This window comes from Acanthopagrus latus, chromosome 16 (assembly GCF_904848185.1).
Source record: "Acanthopagrus latus isolate v.2019 chromosome 16, fAcaLat1.1, whole genome shotgun sequence".
Taxonomy (NCBI): domain Eukaryota; kingdom Metazoa; phylum Chordata; class Actinopteri; order Spariformes; family Sparidae; genus Acanthopagrus; species Acanthopagrus latus.
In genome coordinates, this window is record NC_051054.1 from 25129434 (window position 1) to 25148510 (window position 19077).

General features: G+C 41.1%; 1 protein-coding gene across 2 annotated transcripts in view; it reads left to right on the forward strand.

Annotated features, from left to right (window-relative positions):
• trappc12 (trafficking protein particle complex 12) overlaps positions 1-19077 on the forward strand; it is a 62646-nt gene that overhangs the window by 29455 nt on the left and 14114 nt on the right. For both annotated transcript variants that reach the window (XM_037072214.1, XM_037072215.1), the window contains exons 4-8: positions 10088-10201; positions 12949-13087; positions 16453-16565; positions 16857-16929; positions 18144-18217. In XM_037072214.1, coding sequence (XP_036928109.1) covers positions 10088-10201; positions 12949-13087; positions 16453-16565; positions 16857-16929; positions 18144-18217 — 513 coding nt within the window. The remainder of the gene's footprint in view (positions 1-10087; positions 10202-12948; positions 13088-16452; positions 16566-16856; positions 16930-18143; positions 18218-19077) is intronic.

A 19077-nucleotide genomic window follows, 5' to 3' on the forward strand; every position in this document is an offset into this window, starting at 1 on the left:
GAATGTGTATCTCTAATAAATCTTTATTAAAAACATGTACTCGTGTCTTCTCCCTGTCTGAGTAAACATGCATCACATAGAGGAACTATGGAACCGTGTCTGTATGTGATGATTTATAACACAAATAAGATTTTACAAAAGAATGTAGTGTTTCTCGGACAGCTGGACAGCCACGAGGAACAAAGTTCTCCGCTGTGTCCTGCAGCGTGCGACAAAGTCTGAGTCCTCAGGGGCCGCTCAAAAAAATGGAAAGAATGTGATGGATCCTGTAAGTTCCTGCAAGCTGTTCTGATGGTCTGATATTCAAAAAGGGTAGAGATAGCAGATCCTTTGTCTGCAATGATAATAATAATAATAATAATGATAATAATAATGATAATAATAATGATAATATTATTATAGTGATATAATTATAATAGTAACAATGTAATATAAATATAATAATAATAGCAATAGCAACAATAATATGATTTAGCAATAATAATAATAATACTACCAGTAATAATAACAACAATATGATGATATTATAATATGATGATATGATAATATGAATAGTATATGTATATATATGTATGTATATACAGTCGTCCTCAAAATTATTCATACCCTTGTTAATTTTGTGATTTTTTTTATTTTTGCGATGAAACAAATTTTTGTCACGTTTGTTTATGAATTATATGTGACCAACAAGTGAAAGAACGACAACAATACACAATTCAAGAAACTCTTAAATTCATGGGTATTTTATTGTCGGATTACCAAAAAATGCCATGTTCAAAATTATTCATACCCCTGGCAATATCTCAACAAAAATGTCCCAAATGTGTTCATCTTTGTCCCAAAGTTATTTCATGATGTCTCATTGGAATGAATACCTTTTTTGTTGACCAAATGTTAAACAAGGTTAAAAAAATAGCATCTTTCCAGAAGAGTATAAATAGTGGGAAAGTGTTCAGGTCATTGTTAATCTCTGGTCATCATGGTAAAGAAGAAGGAGCTCAGTGAGGACCTGCGTCAGCATCTTGTGCAGGCCCACAGTGAAGGAAAGGGTTACAAGGCCATTTCCAAGCAGTATGGTGTCCCTGTCTCAACCGTCCAGAGCATCATCAACAAGCACAAGAGGTTCAACACTGTCAAAAACCTCAGTGGGCGTGGCCGAAAGTGTAAGGTGTCCCCCAAACTTGCCAGGAGAATCTGCCGAGAGGTCAACACCAACCCACGGACCACAACCAAGGCCCTAATTCAAACCCTTGAGCAGACAGGGACAAAGGTGTCACGGTCCACCATTGAGCGAGTTTTGCACAGAGGAGGTCTCCATGGACGTAAACCTCGGAAGACGCTGCTGCTCAGGAAAAAACATCTGGTAGCTCGCCTGGCCTTTTGTAGAGGTCATCTGAAGCAAGATCCCAGCTTTTGGTCAACCATCCTGTGGTCTGATGAGACAAAACTGGAGTTATTTGGCCATATGGATACCCAGTATGTCTGGAGGAAGAAAGGAGAAGCCTATAGACCAAAGAACACTGTGCCCACTGTCAAGTATGGTGGTGGAAGCATAATGCTGTGGGGATGTTTCTCTTCCAGTGGCACAGGCAATCTCGTCAAGGTCCAAGGTATCATGAAAAAGGAGGACTATATCAGGATACTTGATGAAAATGTCAAGGAATCTGCTGAAAAACTCAAGCTTGGCCAAAACTGGATGTACCAGCAAGACAATGATCCTAAACACACCGCCAACGTAGTCAAGAAATGGTTCAAGGACAATGACATCAGTGTCCTGGAATGGCCAAGTCAAAGTCCTGACCTCAATCCAATTGAGAATTTGTGGCATCACTTGAAGACCAGAGTGATGGCGAGGAAACCAACCAACCTGACCCAGCTTGAGGCATTCGCCAAGGAAGAGTGGGCCAACATCCCACAGGAGACGTGCAAGAAGCTTGTGGACACGTACAAGAATCGTCTGGAAGCAGTCATAAAGAATAAAGGCTATGCCATTGACTATTAAATAAAGACGATGGACTAGGGTATGAATAATTTTGAACATGGCATTTTTTTTGGACTCCGTTAATAAAATACCCCAGAAATGATTTTTTTAAAATTATTTTATATTGTTGTCATTCTTTCAATTGTTGGTCACATGAAGCTAAAACACAAATTTGAAAACAAGCATTTATTTCATCACTAAATGAAAAAATCACAAGAATCAGCAAGGGTATGAATAATTTTGAGGACGACTGTATATATGTGTGTGTGTGTGTGTGTGTGTAGTCACCGACGGATGCTCGCTGGTCACCCTCACCCGCTACAAAGCAGCTACCACTGAAAATGAGTATAGTGGTGCTGAGCCAGCAGTATAGCACGCAGCGCCGCTGTTCCACCATCTGGGGAGAACCCTGATAAAAGTGTGTGTGTGTGTGTGTGTATGTATGTATGCATATATGCATTGCATATATGCAATGCTTTAAATAAAGACCTGAACCCACCTGAACGTTTTCTGGGTTCTTTTCATTCTATCTCTGTCTGTCTGTCTGTCTGTCTGTCTGTCTGTCTGACATTTGACAAACAAACCTCGTGAAAATAGCTTGACAACTGAGTGGTTTGTTATCACTTTTATTGTGTAGAAACACCATTCCTCCATAGATGTAATGCACTGTAGGAGTGAGTGGGCCTGTTCCAAGATGGCCGCCCTGTAGGCACGCCATTCTAGTGGGCGGCAGCAGCCAATGCAGCGTCTTTGTATATATGCAGGGGTGCACATAACTGGTACACTGGTAAGTTACTACCCGCCTGTGCGTACTTGACCGATGTCATCTAACCTTACACATGTTGCTCATCAACTACTGTCACGTCGAAAAAGCAACAGACATTAAGCAGCTTCTTTGGCGTTTCGCCACCTGCAAAGAAACGCCAACTGGAGCCAGAGCCAAAGAAAATACTTTTTTCGGGCAAGTGTGCGGTTTCTTGAAGCTAACAATGAGCACAGTGAAATGTGGTGCAAGATTTGCCACTCACATCCACATCTAGCAGACAAAACAGGTGCGTTCAAAGAATTTCAACCAGCCTTTATTTTACAAACATAAAAAGAGCAAGGAGCGCACAAATGCGGCGCAAGCCATTGCTAATATACAAGCTAGCTGAGAAGAAATGTCCAGTCGCCCACTTACAAGATAGCAAGACAATCTGAATGAAGAACAGTGGCAAGCTCTGTTTACTATTTTTCTCCTTGCTAAAGCTAAACACGCACATCCCATGTCCCATTGAGCAGGAAATCGTTTACATGGTGTCTGTGTCCAGAAAAGGAGAGTTTACCTTGGACTTTCTTGGACTGATTGAACTGAGTGCTGACCGAACTGTGCAGGCCATAACAAACGGACTTGTGAGACTTTTCCAGGACACAGGCTTGGATGACTGGACCACAAAGTCGGTCGCTGTGAACACAGATGGGGCTGCTGTCAATGTCGGTGTCTACAACGGCGTTCTGCCAAAACTCCGGCAACTTGCTGCGGTTGACTCCCTGGTGCATATTCTGTGCACCACACACACACTGGAGGATTGCGCAAAATCAGCTGATCACAACGTTCCTTACTGTAAGACATTTAATTGCTCTGTGATCAAGCTGCTGCAGTTTTATTCACATAAAGGTGGAGCAAAAAAACTGCTGCACTGAAGAAGCTGTGTGAAGAAAATTGGATCTCCTTTGTGAAACTGCGTAAGTTTCATATTATCAGATGGTCTGCATGGAGGCATGAAACACTGTTAAAAATATCAAGACTATTGCCAGCCATTAAAATGCAACTGGCTAGGAGTGATAACAGTGACTTGCAGCATATCTGTACAGAGCTTTTGCATTGCTTTCTGTCACACATGCTTGACATTGGCAACATTCTGAACACCAAATCCATTAGATTTCAGAAGGACAAGCTGACCATTGGAGAATTAACTCATGGTGGCCATTGGACAGTTCACACTTCTGCTTGATGGTGAAGGCAACAGGGCACACACTGTTTCCAATGCTGAAGCTGACAGAGACAAGACAAACTTACTCAGGGGGTTAATTGAAGAGTTTGAAATCAGATATGACTCCCTCAAGTCATGTGATCATTTCTTGGTATTTGATCCTTCTGCATGGCCTCAGGAAATGCAAGACTGCCACAGTTTTGGAAACACTACAGTTTGCAGCATTCTCAAGAAATTTGAGGGCACCTTGCAACTTGACAAAGACACCACTGTGACAGAATGGATGCGCTTAAAGCAGGCAAGAAAACACCTGAGAGACTCTTCTGTGTATGACTTGGTCCAAATAGTAAATACAAGTAACCCAGATGCTTACTCCAACATCAACAACGTGGTTAAGCTGTCTCTTACACTGCCTTTAAGGAGTGCAGCTTGTGAGAGGGGATTCTCACATCTCAACATAATAAAAACCAAGTACAGATCTCGTCTGTCACATGCTCGTCTCTCAGCTCTGATGCACGTTCACCTGTCAAAGGAGACCACAGAGACATTTGACCCAAAGCAAGCTGTTGACCTGTGGATGGAGACAGCTAATCGGAGGCTCAACCAAGGACAGGGAGGTGCATCTGCAGCATCTTCATCATCCACCATGCAGGAAGCTGAAGCAGAGGACAGTGGGGGCGACACTGAGGAGAACAGTGAGGAAGACTGCACTTTTTAAAACCATGCTACATATGGGGGGTGTGTGTGTGTGTGTGTGTGTGTGTGTGTGTGTGTGTGTGTGTGTGTGTGTGTGTGTGTGTGTGTATTGCAAACAGTAGTGTTATAAGAGTGGCGTAGCTCCTTTCAGGAATAGGGCGGTGCGTGAGGTGTTTGTGCGTAAGATGTGAGTTGTCGAGCTAGAGAGTGGGAGCGTGTAGACGGACGAGATGAAGGAAAGTGACGAAGGTAACAGTAGTAGTAACAGCAATTAATGTACAGTATAGGCTGCAGTTTCGCTGTATATAAGGTAGAAAAGTGGTGAACTGTCTAGAAATCTAGAAGGTTTTAGACAGGCCAGGTGCTGATTAACGTGAGATAAATAAATAGAATAATTACAAAACAGCATTTAGGTTACAGTTAGGCTATTTTTTTGTGTGTTTTTTTTTTGCCTAATTGAATTTATGAACATTCAAAATGGCCATGACATCATAACAAGAAGTCCAGCTGTGAGAAGCTATTGTAGCTCAAGTTAATGATGCATAGCATAGGCCTATTGGCTAGGCCAATGTGATGGCAACAGACACAATAGGCATTTAATGCAATAACACCCTTTTAAAAGCCTATCTGAAACAATCTGACCCATGTTGTTTATTAGCCTGTAATCATGTCTCTGCCAGGCTTAAATCTTGTGCTTTTGTAGTAGTTGCTTTAGGCCTATTTAAAGTTGGTGCTTTGAGAGTAAATCATTACTTAGACTACTTAATTTCCCTTCAGTAATCAGAAGAAGGCAATGTGTTAACCTGGTCTGACTCACACAGAAGTACTTACGCCTTTTTTATTAGCATTTGTATAGTTTTACTACAGGAGTGGGGGGCGGGGGATACTCATAAAATTTATTCAAGGTTGGCAGGTCTGCATATACACTGAGAGGCAATGAAATAGACCTTTTCAGAATGAGATTCCGCCATAGCGCCACAACAAAGGCTCGACATTGCACTGCCTTTGTTTGGTCACACTGACGTGTGTGGGCATTGCGTTGCTTCAGTATGTACGCCTCTACTGCCAGGACCGGAAATGCATGAGATACATTTCAAAATAAAATCGTGTATACACTTCCGGTTGAATCATTTTCCTAACAAATGTATTAATTAGTAAACAATGTGATGTAAAAACTATCAATTCCTTGTTGAAATTATATAGGTCCTGGCTGCAGACATCCACTGTGAGGTCGCTCCTGCCGCAGGCTCCACTCTCAGGCAGCCTCCACTGTCAGGACCAGAAATGCATGGGATACATTTCAAAATAAAATCGTCAGTGCACTTCCGGTTGAATTGTTTTCCTCATAAATGCATTAATTAGTAAACAGTATGCCGTAAAATCTATTAATTCCTTGTCTATAGTAGAAATCGTTTTTATTTATATAGTAAACTTTTGTTTTGTCATGTTTGTTCTGTGTTTTCCTTATATTGCACATGATCCCCAACGTGGCCGTTTTGGTTTATTCTGTCCAAATCTAGTACAAATGTCATCCATAACCTTTATCAATTCGTAAAAGGAAAAAAAAAAAACATCTCATAAGATGTCATGGCCTATACATTGTATTGAGTACTATACAGTATATACAGTACTTTGCTGCCTTTTCATTATCATTTAATTTTGACTTTATTGCACTGCTTTTTCTATGTATTTTTTTTATTATTTGTTTTTCTGTTGTATTATTCTGTATTTTTATTCTTAACCACCATAAATTTCAGGTTTGTTTTTATGTCTATGCTAAATATTAATTCTTGTGCTGCTGGAACACCTAAAAAACAAAAAAGTACCACTAAATATTACAAATACTACCCCAACTCTTGATATCTACAGTATAATCCAAGTGAATTATTAAGTGATCAATAAGAAAAACATTTAAAAAAAAAAAAAACAAAAAAAAAAACACACACACCAAGTCACAACACGATCAAATGTTCTGTAACCTTTTATTCCTGAACACAATACACTCATTCATCTGTGTGACAGTCACAATAGGCCAAATACTTTCTTTGGTCCATTATTTCTTCGCAGAATTTCCACATCATCATTGTTGTAAAATTGGAACTTGAAGGGCTTTTCATGCTCATCCACTTCATCTTTCCACACCCTTCCATATTGCAGAGTAGCCTCAGCGTGGCCCATATCAGGCAGGTCCACTTTGGCAGACAACAGTTGTTTGTTGGCCTCAACCCACTCTGCTACATGTCTGCAATCATGAAGAATGCGATCTTCGACCGAGTCCTATGGAAAAGACAGAAAGATGTCTGTACCATAGCTACTGCACCAACAGTATCTGACCAATAGATACTGTGAAAAAGCTTACCCCTTCCACTGGTGTGTCCACATTGGCAGGTCTGAATGAGACCTCAGCCTGCTGCTCTTCTTCCTGAAAATATACAGATAAGCACAATGATCAGTTGTAATATTCAAAACACAAGCTCCAAAAAGAAGAAAAAGAAAAGATCCCATCAGTGCCCTCCTCTAATATGTCCACCTCAACAAATGTTAATTTTCCAATCCAATCATGCATTATCTTGACACTTTATTTTCAAAGTGCAGACAGCAGGTCTGACCTTAACTTGTGAATGGCATATTCTTTAAAGTGACCCCACAATTGCAGTACAATTGGAAAAAGATCACGAAGGGGGCAGTGGAACTGACTGCAGCATGTTGTGCAGCGTTCCACTGCAGGTTTTGCATCACATGGAATAATTGAATGATGCATCTAAAAAGAATATAAAATGCTTTATGTGTTTGTATTATAATACAATTCAAATTAATGTATACAGCCTGCAAACTTAGATTGACTTTGCTTACAGGTAAATTGGCCACTTGCACCAGGTAGTGTAAATGAGGCCTTAATTATGTAGAAGAACTCCAGCATTCAAAAACTTACTGTGAAAGTGGCTAAAACAAGACACGTAAGTAATTTAGTATGTTATGTTAGAAGCAAAATATACAAGTATCAAAAATAAAAAGTACAGATGGTGCAGAAGCAGATGGTGCTACTTCTCAGTAATTTCAGTTACTATTCGTTTTGTTTATATACTGTAGTATACAACAGAGGTGGAGGAATAAAGTGAAAATGTTCCATGTAGTCCTGCCACATTTTGATTCCACTTGTGCACTTAAACAGGTGATATCGTTAATTAGCTAGTATAGTAAAGTATAGTATAGTATAGTATAGTATAGTATAGTAGCTAGCATGGTGTGTTGCGTCATGTTGGTAGCTTGGCTGTCTCACATATCACGTTTGTGAATTCAGAAAGACACGTTTTCAACTTTGTAACGATGCCCAGCTAATGCAAGGAGAGTCAGTGGAGGTCCTGACAGTGGAGCCTGCACCGGAAGTGACCTCACAGTGGAGGTCTGCAGCCAGGTGCCTCTCGAAAAAGTACCCGTGTTTTCGCCAGGGTCATGAAAAATGGGAAGCAGAGTGTACTGCCCAAAGCTGGGACGTATGTGTCCGTGGCAAACAAAGGCACTAACGACCTGTATTGTATTTTGTTAAAAATCTGAATATTTATATACAACTATTACAGACCATATTTGTATGTGAGTGATAATTTTGTGAATTTTGAGGAGAAAAGCTTTAGATAAATGAATATATTGTTTATAAACACAACTTTGTGTGAGTATTTTTCAATATCTCCAAGAGGCCAGGATAAGTGTCTTTTTGGGAATTCAGAAGCACATAAAAAACACCCGACCCAAAAAACCCTCAAAATTTTGCGCATGTCCTCTTTTTGGGGATTCAGAATATGGTATGTTATTTTATACAGCATGTCAGTGTTACGGAACAAAAAGAGGAGTGACGGTACACATCATAATGTTTAGACCAGTAGGGTTTTTTAATGTGTTTCTCAGTCAGTTTCCATATGTAAATCTAAACATGTCTTAGCAAACTGTTTATAATCATATGGACGCTGTTATGTTGTGTTGTGATTGAGATCCTGACCCATCATGCATTGTGTGAAGTGAAAGACATTTCTATTGCTTGAAATTGCATCACATAAATCACTATCAGTAGGTATTAGGGCTGTCAAAATTGCTCCAAAATGACGTTCGAACATTCACTCTAAAAAAAACACATAGTTTTGACCTATTCGAATATCTATATTTGCGCATTATCTCAATAACAGGAGGACAAACTAATACAACGAGCAATAACTACTTCTAGGTATTTTTGGGATACAGTACCTTGGTTCCAATTCTTGACAAAACTCTCTGAAGCTGGTGCCATCAATGATACTAATTAGCTTCATGTCCTTGCATATGAACGAAGCAAGTTTCTTCATATACACCTTTTTGTCATGCTGCAGTCAAAGAGCTTGTGGCAGGCAATGAAAAATATGAGTCGAGACGTGGCTATTTGAGTTTGAGTTCCAGACATGTTCAGTTCATGGCATGTGCCCTCATGTTGCTAGTGGTGGAATGGTAAGCTAACTGTAGCTTACACAGCTTGCATACAACTTTATCTCGAGGCTCTGCATTTTTGCCCTGTACTGACCCATAATCGAAGTATTTCCAAACAGGGCTTTTTAGGTTGCGTGGAGTCAAAACCACTCTCTCTGCTTCCGAGTTGAGCTCTGAACTTTCTGCCATTATGTTTTTCTCTCTGCCATCTGCATCTGCCACGGCTGTGACTCCTGTGACCTGTCCCTGACCCGTCATGCAGTGTGCCCACTCGCAAAGTAGCCGCTGATGTGTTTTTTTCCACAGTCAGATGTCAATTTTCACAATCGAATCTCCTTTTTTTTTTTTTTAATATCCAAATATATATTCAAATTTAGAATATTCGTTTACAGCCCTAGTAGGCATAGCAGACCCTGTCAAGCTCTCACTGTTGGAGATGGATGCTGTTTTCTAAGTGTGAGTTCACTGAAGACTCAATGGAGACAATCAGGTGATTGTTCCACATTCACTTTGGTGATATTTTTTTTTTTTTATAAGTTGCCAAAGACTGAAAACTACAATAACACATTTCTGGAAGGTGACCAAGACGTGAATTTAATTTTTTTGCTCAAAATCACATCACAGAATCACTTGTGGTTTGCTGAGACGTATTTCCAAAAACTGCTCCATTGTTGTACATGTATGTATGTATGTACACGAATTTGCATCAAATCGCATCCTATTATTTACTTTGTATGCAGTGTAGTTACGCATTACGTGTAGTTGCATTAGATCTGAGCATCAAAAAAGTTGAGAACTGACAACAGTTGATGAGTCTGTGGTCTGTTTACTCTATAATCATAAGTAAATTGAGATTTCAGATAGATCGCTCTTGTGTCATACAGGCAAAAATTTTCCAGGTCAAGAATGAACTACCCACAAAAAAGTCAGTCAGTCATGGTGTGTTTTTCAGATTCAGTGTGTTGTGTATTTTTCTGTCCTGCAGAGCAGTAAGAACTGGCGGGCTGCGGTAGACCTGACAGGCCGGCTGCTGACAGCTCATGGTCAGGGATATGGAAAGGCTGGCCAACCAACATCCCACACCACCGAATCACTGCAGGTAAGACGCCAGCAACTCGTCATCCATCCATTCGTCTGTCTCAATCTGTGCTGGAAAGTGAAGCCACAACATGGCTTGTTCTCCAGATTCATGTAATAATTCCCATAGCACTTGAAAAGGCATACTTCAATACATTTTTGTTCATTTATGTGTCTCCAAATTATTTTCAGTGATGCTATTTCTAGTTTCAATACAGGGGGGTCAGATGTGGAATTTTTGTTTCCCTTAAACACTTCTGCACAGCATGTTGGACCGTGACCAAAACACAGACATTTGCAAAAGAAAAGTCAGTCTGAGATACTTTTCATTATTTAATTTCTCTTGCAATACTTTTCTGTGAGACTTGGAATTAATCGTCCGTGCTGTTGTCTTGTGCTTCATTTTACTGTTTGTTTTACTTTCCTAAACATCCTGGCACAATTTTGAAGTCCAGGCTTGAAATCAAGGAAAAGGTAAAGTGAGAAACCCACCATCCGCAGAGCAAGACACAAGGATGTAAGCTGTTGGTGAAACAGAAGGAGTGGGAATCGCAAGATTGATGTTATGTTATGGGGGGTGCTGTTGCTTGAGCGACTCCCGATGTGTGCTCATGTGCTTGTGACTTCATGTAATTCTGACTGCCTCACTGAACTACAGGTCAACCCAGTACTGGTTAAAGGATCAGACACTTCCTACAGGACAGATCACAGCGTGTAACGGTCAATGGCAAAATATCCACCAACATTATCATAAACACAGGGATCCCACAAGGCTGTGTCTTATCACCCGTTCTTTTCTCCATCTACACAAACAAGATAACCTGCAACATGGACAATATGACACTTTTCAAATACGCCGACGTGACCTTGGTGGCTCACCTGACGTACTCTAACAGCCTAACAGCATATCACCAATAGGTGGACCCACTAATCACTCTAATTGAGGAGAGCTTCTTAGAGCTTAACATCTCTAAGACAAAGGAGCTGTGCTGCTGCAGGAGAGTGACACCTGGTGACTCTGCCCACCCACTACTGCGGCCACTGAAGATCAAAGGGCAGGAGGTGGAGCAGGTGGAGGTGTTCAGGTATCTGGGCATTGAGGTGGACAGAACACTGTCCTTCTCTGTCCACACTGAACACACCTACAAAAAGGCACAACAATGTCTCTTCTTGCTTAGGAAACTGAGGAGTTTGAATGTGAGCAAAGATATTTTAACAGTTGTTTACAGATCACTCATTGAGTCAGTCCTCACTTACAACATCTCATCCTGGTACACCTTTCTTTCTGTCAGAGACAAATCCAAACTGTCACGCATCATCAAACACGCAAGTAAAATAACAGGCACCACACAGTCCTCCCTCTCAGACCTCCACACACAGGCAGTCAGATGTAAAGGCACCTCCATCATACATGAGCCTTCACATCCACTCCACAACTCATTCCAACTCCTTCCTTCATGCCGTCGTTACAGGGTCCCACTAGCTAGGACAAACTTAGTGAAAAATCATTCATCCCATCTGCCATCAACATCATCAACAATGCACTATAAAATCCTTTTAATATTCTGTATTGTACATATTGCACTGTATTTATTTTATTTTATTGTGTTGCTGTTTTTATGTTAACTGTGTTTTTAACTGTGTTTTTTTTATGTGTTTATTTATTTTTTTCTATGCACATCTGTGAACACGTCAAATGAAATTCCACTGCTTTTTGCAGGGGACAGTAAAGTTTTTTTCTGATTCTGATTCTGATTGTGATACTGTTATTCAAATAGCACCACCCCATGTGGCAACATGAGGAAGTGGACTGCATCCAAAGCCATTCAGTCTGTTAAGTCTGGTCTTCACTCCAGGGATGTGGTTGGCCGGTCTCAGTAATTAGGTCCAGCAGAAGAGGTTGCTTGTGATGGAGGAGGTGAGAAGACTGGAGGCAGAACGACATGCCGCTGTCATTTCAATGGCCAAGCATGGCCAATAGACCAACTGGAAAGTCTGGAAAACAGAATTGCCACACCCCAAAACCTGAAGAAGTGGTTCAGAGAAAACCCCACTTGTTCCCTTTGTCAAGAACCTGCATCACTGTGGCACATTTTAACGGAATGCACTATGAGTCTCACCCAAGGGCACTGTACTTGGCAGCATAACCAATTTCTCAGACAGCTGGCATCAGTCTTGGAACACAAGCAAACATTGGCAATGTTGGTTGTTCAAAAAAGAAGACAACAACTCGCATGGTCCCACACTCCTTCACAGCATCATCAAACAGCAACTTTTGCTTTCGATTGAGAGACACGTAGTGGCAGAAATTACAGACTGTGCTTTTTTGTGTCAATGTTAGCTCTGGCCTCAAAAATCACAAATTAATTGGTTGGGCTCAAGAACAAAATGTTGCATCAGAATCGCAATACCATAATGTAATTATTATTATTATATTGTCTCACATCATAGAGAACTGTACTCTACGATGACAATGACAATGAATGTCAAGACATTTTCTTATGTTGTTAAGATCTTTAAGTTTTTTTTTTTTTTTTCTTAAACCAAATGAATTACAAAATAAATGCAGTTTTGGTATTGATTAACAATGTTTGAATCAAAAGACAAACCTAAGTCTTACAGATGAGTGAGAGAGAGTACAACAGTGACCAGTGGAGATAAGAGAATTTTTTATGAGATCTTTTTGATGTTTTTTTTTGCGCAGTGAATATTTGATGAGCGCTTTATACATTTAACAAACAGAGAGAGATGTGTCTGTGTGTGTTCCAGCTCTGGTTTGTGCGCCTGGCCCTCCAGACCAAACTGAACCTCTTCCAAAACGCTGAGCTAGAATTTGAGCCCTTTGGGAACTTGGACCAACCAGATCTCTACTATGAGTACTACCCCGCTGTTTACCCTGGGAGAAGAGGTACACACACACACACACACACACACACACACACACACACACACACACACACACACACACACACAGCTTGCATACAATAGCACAATCCTCTGTCCCTCAGGGTCATTATTGTTAACCTTTTGTGTAAGAGGAGCACACAACACATTTGCATTGTAAAATCATGCCTTATTTCATATCTTTAGATATTTCATTTGTCCAAAAGCTACTCTATGAATTATCTCTGATAGTTGTGTAATAGTATTTGTGATAGTGCTGACAAGCTTCTCTGAAACTCTTATATGTGAGTTTTGAATGTGTTATAAGCCCGCTCCTCAAAAGGATTTTGCATTTTACCCACGTTTTTAGGATTATAAGCATACCACCACTGTCCTATTAAATATTCAATGGAAAGTTTCTGCCAGGAGCTTGATATTAGAATGTATCGTTGAGAAGCTCCAACAACTCGACTTGTCTCCAGCAGTTCTTTGGTTTTGTTTTTCCTCTTTTCACACTGCATGAATTGCTCTCTAATGTATTCCCATTACTTTTGATCTGCCTTGCCCCTCGGGCTACCACAGTGAAGGCAGTAGCTGAGACACAGCTGCACTCACACAAGCACACACCCCACACAAACTCATATAAAATAAGAAAAAAAGGTTTACTTGAAGCTACACCGCATAGCCTTTTAGAGAGAGCATCGATTGACTTTCCATTGCTCAATTTAAACGCTTTGTGCCCAGCCAGGAGCTTGTAGACAAAGTGGTGCAAGTTTGATTAGCCTGGCATCACAAGTCAAACGTTTCTCTGTCCCAATGCTTGCATCAACTACCTATTACCATGAGCGCACTCTTTGAATGCCTTAAGAGATGGCTGCCCATGTATCATTCTCTGAAGAATTAGGATTGACTGAGTGCTGGAGAAGGAATCAATTGTTGTCAGTTATTAATTTGTTTGCCAAATGAAAAGTTTAATCCAATATGGAGTCAGAAATATTTCTGCCACATGACTGACAATCTGCATTAATTCATGTCTTTTTTAAAGCTGTAACTCTGTGCTGTACCTTTTCATGTTTTAATCAATAAAGAGAGAGATGCATCAGTCTTCTCACAGGTTGACTAAGATTAATTATTGGTCAAATGCTAACCTTTCGTGCTTCTTTGAAACGGGATCCTTACTTTGGATGAAAGAGAATGGACCTCTGTACTTGTGCTCTAAAGGAATCAAAGTAAAATGGTTTCTTGTCAGCCCAAAAGAAAGACTATACTGGTTTGTCCTGAAAGGATTTAATGTCTGATATTTTAATAGAGCATTACACAAAATTGTAAAGATCTGCTGTGAGGTTTTTTTGAAGCAGACACAGATCAGTGTTTTTCCCCAAATCAGCACAATCATTTGCAAAGACAAGTGACTGAACCTTAACTTTTGCAAGCTAACACATCTATTTTTCACTCTTGGTGCCTTTATATGTTTTTGTGGCACCCATCTGCCACTCAGTGGAATAGAAATGAGTGCTTGGTCAGACCAAATAGTGATGCAGAAAAAAACAAAACAAACACTAGCCTCATTCACACTGCTCTTTGAGTGTGGGGATCCTGCATCAATTAGGAGATCCTCATCCTCCTGTGTGTGAATGTTTCAGATGTGGCTAAATTTCACTGCTACTCTGATGTACCTCCAGATGTAGTATCAGAGCTGCAGCAGAGGCGAACAGTACCTGTGAGAATGGATAAGCCGGTGGCATGGAGTGGGGGCATGTCGATCTGATGGTGTTCACAGTAAACAGATCCTTCACTCAACAAAATTAGAAAGCAAAGCAACATTACATGACCAAACAACAGTTACTTAGTAACTGGTAGTGTATTCAGCACCTTACATGAGGAATAAATACAGCAGTTACACTTGGAGAAGTTTCTGTCCTCCTGTCTGTCCTACCGACTCTTCGTCACATTCCCACCCTAAAAAAGCATCTGCCCCTGGCAAAAAAACTTTAACTCACCATGTGTTAGTCTCCTTCCACTATTTGTGTTGTTGTAGTTGCTATCTTGAAAAGATCTCTGTGACAGTCAGCCCTCCCAATCAAGAATTTAGTGAACTTTCCCCCAAAAATCAATCACAATACATTATAACAGTATCCATACAATTATAAACAGTCAGTGGGTACGTGTTGAGATTAACAGGTAGATACCGGGGGAAACACACTGGAAAAAAACGCATAGTTGTCATCATCATTACATGTACCATCACATGTGTACTGACTCTAGAGAGGGCCTTTTAAGTTTCACATTTATGGCAGCAAATGTAGGGGAGGGTTATACAAGGGTTACTTTGTAGCAACTTTCAACCTCGTCACTAGATGCCACTTAATCCTACACAGTGATTCTTTACTTGATTTTGCTCTACAATGTAGTTGTCGCTAAATGCTGGTCTTGATGGAACCATGAAACTGTTTGAAGGGCTGTGTGTCTTGTCACAAATGTGCTCCTGTGTGTATATGTGTGTCCTCTTGTATGTGCTAAAAGAGACATGCATTAGAGATGTAAATAAAACGGGCCCTCACTCAGAAAATGATTGCTTTATAGCACCACCACTTGTCAAAAAACCCCTTAGAGTAACCTTTAAATTTAAGGTTCAAAATCTGCACAGTGCTGTGGTTTAATGTGATGTTTACCTTCTCAGTTAAAAACACTTTACCTTAAAGACACAGTGAAAACATTGTAAGGCTTCACACCAGATTTAGACAGAATAACAAATCAAGCCAAGAGAGACCTCTGTCCAGTCAGCATGGAGATAAAACATGTAACAAGGCAGTAGCACATCTGCTACAAAGCATAAGCAGACAGACGGAAGAGATAGAAATAGAGATACACAGACTTGCAAAAGAAGAAGCCAATAATGGACCAGCTAGCTAAGTTTCAGGTCTGATGACAATATCAAAGAGACCCTGATCAAAGCCTTGGGACTCACCTGAATATAGGCTTCCTCGGTGTGCGTGCGTGCGTGCGTGCGTGCGTGCGTGCGTGCGTGTGAGCGAGAGAGACGTGAATGATGCCGAGGCAGAGAGGGACAGAAGGATTAGGCAGACTGATGAATGATGGAGCTGCGCAGCACAGAGAGAGAGATGAGAGGGTTTAATAAGCAGCCATATGTAGCTCAATGCCATCTGTAGATTCCTGCCTTCAGGGCTATGTGAAGTCTGTGTGTGGGTGGATGGATTTATATTCTCATCTTGAATTCTGTGTCTTTCTCTCCCTCCCTCTCCCACATGCTATGTCCTCATTGCACCATGTTTCTTTTCGTCCCCTTCTCCTTATTTCTCTCCCTCTACTGTATCTTTCTTGTCCTTCCTCCTCTCCCCTTTCTTCCATCCGTGCCTCCATCCTGTACAGGCTCCATGGTGCCATTCTCCATGCGACTGCTGCATGCAGAGCTTCCCCAGTACCTGGCCAAGCCCCAGGAGGCTCTAGACCGTCTGCACACTCTCAGAACTGTCTGCCTTGCTGTTAGTATATATACACACACACACACACACACACACACACACACACACACACACACACGGTTTCTGGAGAGACTATGGAGAGATATGCATACTGTAGTATTCACACTGTACAACTACACACCCACAGGAAAGTTTATTAGCCATACAAATCCTTAGGCTCACCTCTGTAAACAGCCAAATATTGATGGATTTTAGAGTGAATATGCAGATTCAAATACACACACATAAAAACCCTTCAGAGCCGACAGTGAGGATACTCTAGAATTTTAACCCCCCCCCCCCCGTTAACAGATTTTGGAGAATTTGGAGAGAGGCCTGGCTGAGGATGGCAGCATGATCACCTTAACACAGGAGAATGGGCAAGGTAAGCACACACACATACACAGACATGGTCATGCACACAGGCATTTGGCTACAGACCTGGCCCCATTCCCAGACTGCATCACACTGTGGGAGGAGGGTGAGGTCATAGGCCCCTTTATTTGTGTAATACACAAAGGGGACATACATGGTCACTGAGGCAGAGGTACACCTGGTGCAGCACTGCAGCATACTTCAGCCACACATACACAAACACACCGATGCGGCGCTGTAAAAGTGTTTAGCGTCTCGCTGCTTCAGTACTCATGCTGAATATCAAATGGTTTCTCTAGCCCTTCACACGAAGCAGATCAATACAAATCAATCTGATCCAATCCACTCACATCTGCACAAGTGTTCTTAGGGAATATCACCCTCCTTTGTCTAAAATACACCAGTTTTAGGTAGACACATACCTATACATGTAGTAGTCTTCTCTTCTCTTCTCTTCTCTTCTCTTCTCTTCTCTTCTCTTCTCTTCTCTTCTCTTCTCTTCTCTTCTCTTCACTTGGACTTGATCAACACAGCAATATATCTTGTTCTTTGAGTCCTATGTATACAAGTTCTGCAAATACCAATAATTTAGCAACTTTTTCAAATACTGTGTTTCAGGCTTCTTTGTAATCAGCTAATTCAGGGCAATGAACAACCACAAGCCACTTGGTGAATTTGATCTTTATGTGCCAGGAGACGTGGTTGTAATTGGCATAATTGGCAGAGTGACACATGTACAGATAGAAGTGTGAGGGGTGCACTGGTTCTGCCAGTTTCTCCCCCTTCTAAAAGCAGTGTAATAGCTGTGCCCTCTGTCTCTCCTCTCTGCCCACGCAGACAGTCGACAGTCAAGTCAATAAAGCAGGGCCTTGCCTTCACACATCAGACCCCTACTGAGTGATTAGCTCCTCTCCCCAATACACACACATAGACACATGTGTGCAGCAATGAATACTAATAGACCAGCACACAAGCTCCTCCAAAGAGCGCACTGTCTGAGAGAAAAGAGGAAAGTATGGTGTGCTGTAGTGTCTTCCTCAACCTCTCATCCCCTTAAATTGAAGCCCTTTTTGTGTATATGTAGGGGTTGAGGAAGAATGGGGGAAAAGTCAGAGGAATCCCCCAAAAAGCAGGTGCAGTGAATGGGACAGAAGTAGGAAATAGGAAGTAACCATCTTAGAATAAACCCCTCTTTCTTTCTTCTTTTTCTCTCCCTGTTTCTAGTGTCTGCTAAGCTTTGGCGGTCTCGCCTCAGCCGGGTCATGTACTCCATGGCCAACTGTCTGCTGCTGATGAAGGTATGTGTGAGTGTCAGCTCAAGTTTGTGTGTCATGGTGTGTTGGAGTGAATGTGTCCCTGTAGGCGTGTGTGTGTGTGTGTGTGTGTGTGTATATGTGTGTCTGTGTGTGTGTGTGTGTGTGTGTGTGTGTGTGTGTGTGTGTGTGTGTGTGTGTGTGTGTGTGTGTGTGTGTGAGACTCGTGGATCTCTGATGCCAGGCTGGTGGAGGATTCACAGAGAAATCCCCCTAGACTGACCACTAATTGGATTCTTGGTCAGTGAGGGGGAGAGAGAGGGGTTGAGGTATAGATTTGGATCAGGTTCTTGAGAGAACCACAGTGCTATCTACTGGTGAAAATTGACATTACAGCATTTTTACGTTTCTCAGTTTCAGTTTGAATATGCCAAACTCTCAGCTTTAAAAGCGCTAGTGATTTTATATGTTGTAGCACATCTACTACAAATCATAAACACTTAATATTACTGTGGACTGTTTCACAAACCATGCTTGAGTGCTTTATATTTTTTTATACTTACAAGATAGACAGTATTTTTTCCGTTCATTACTGCACAGTATGAAAATTAGATAGCTGATTGTTAAAACTTGCTTAACTACTGTAGTCTTTCACAGCAAGCAGTGGCGTGAACAGACATTTTGGCAGGCAGGTGCTCAGTGAAAAATAAGGGCACTTTATGCAGCATGTAGAAGTGGTGGCTGCCTTATTATAGCAGTGCGCAGTGTTTTGAAAATAAATAATAATTACAGGCACATATTGAATGTAACTGCATATTTATTTATGTCAATATCTTAATAAAATTACTTGACCTTTGAACTGGTACAGTTTCACACTATAGCACTGATCAGACAATCACTATTGA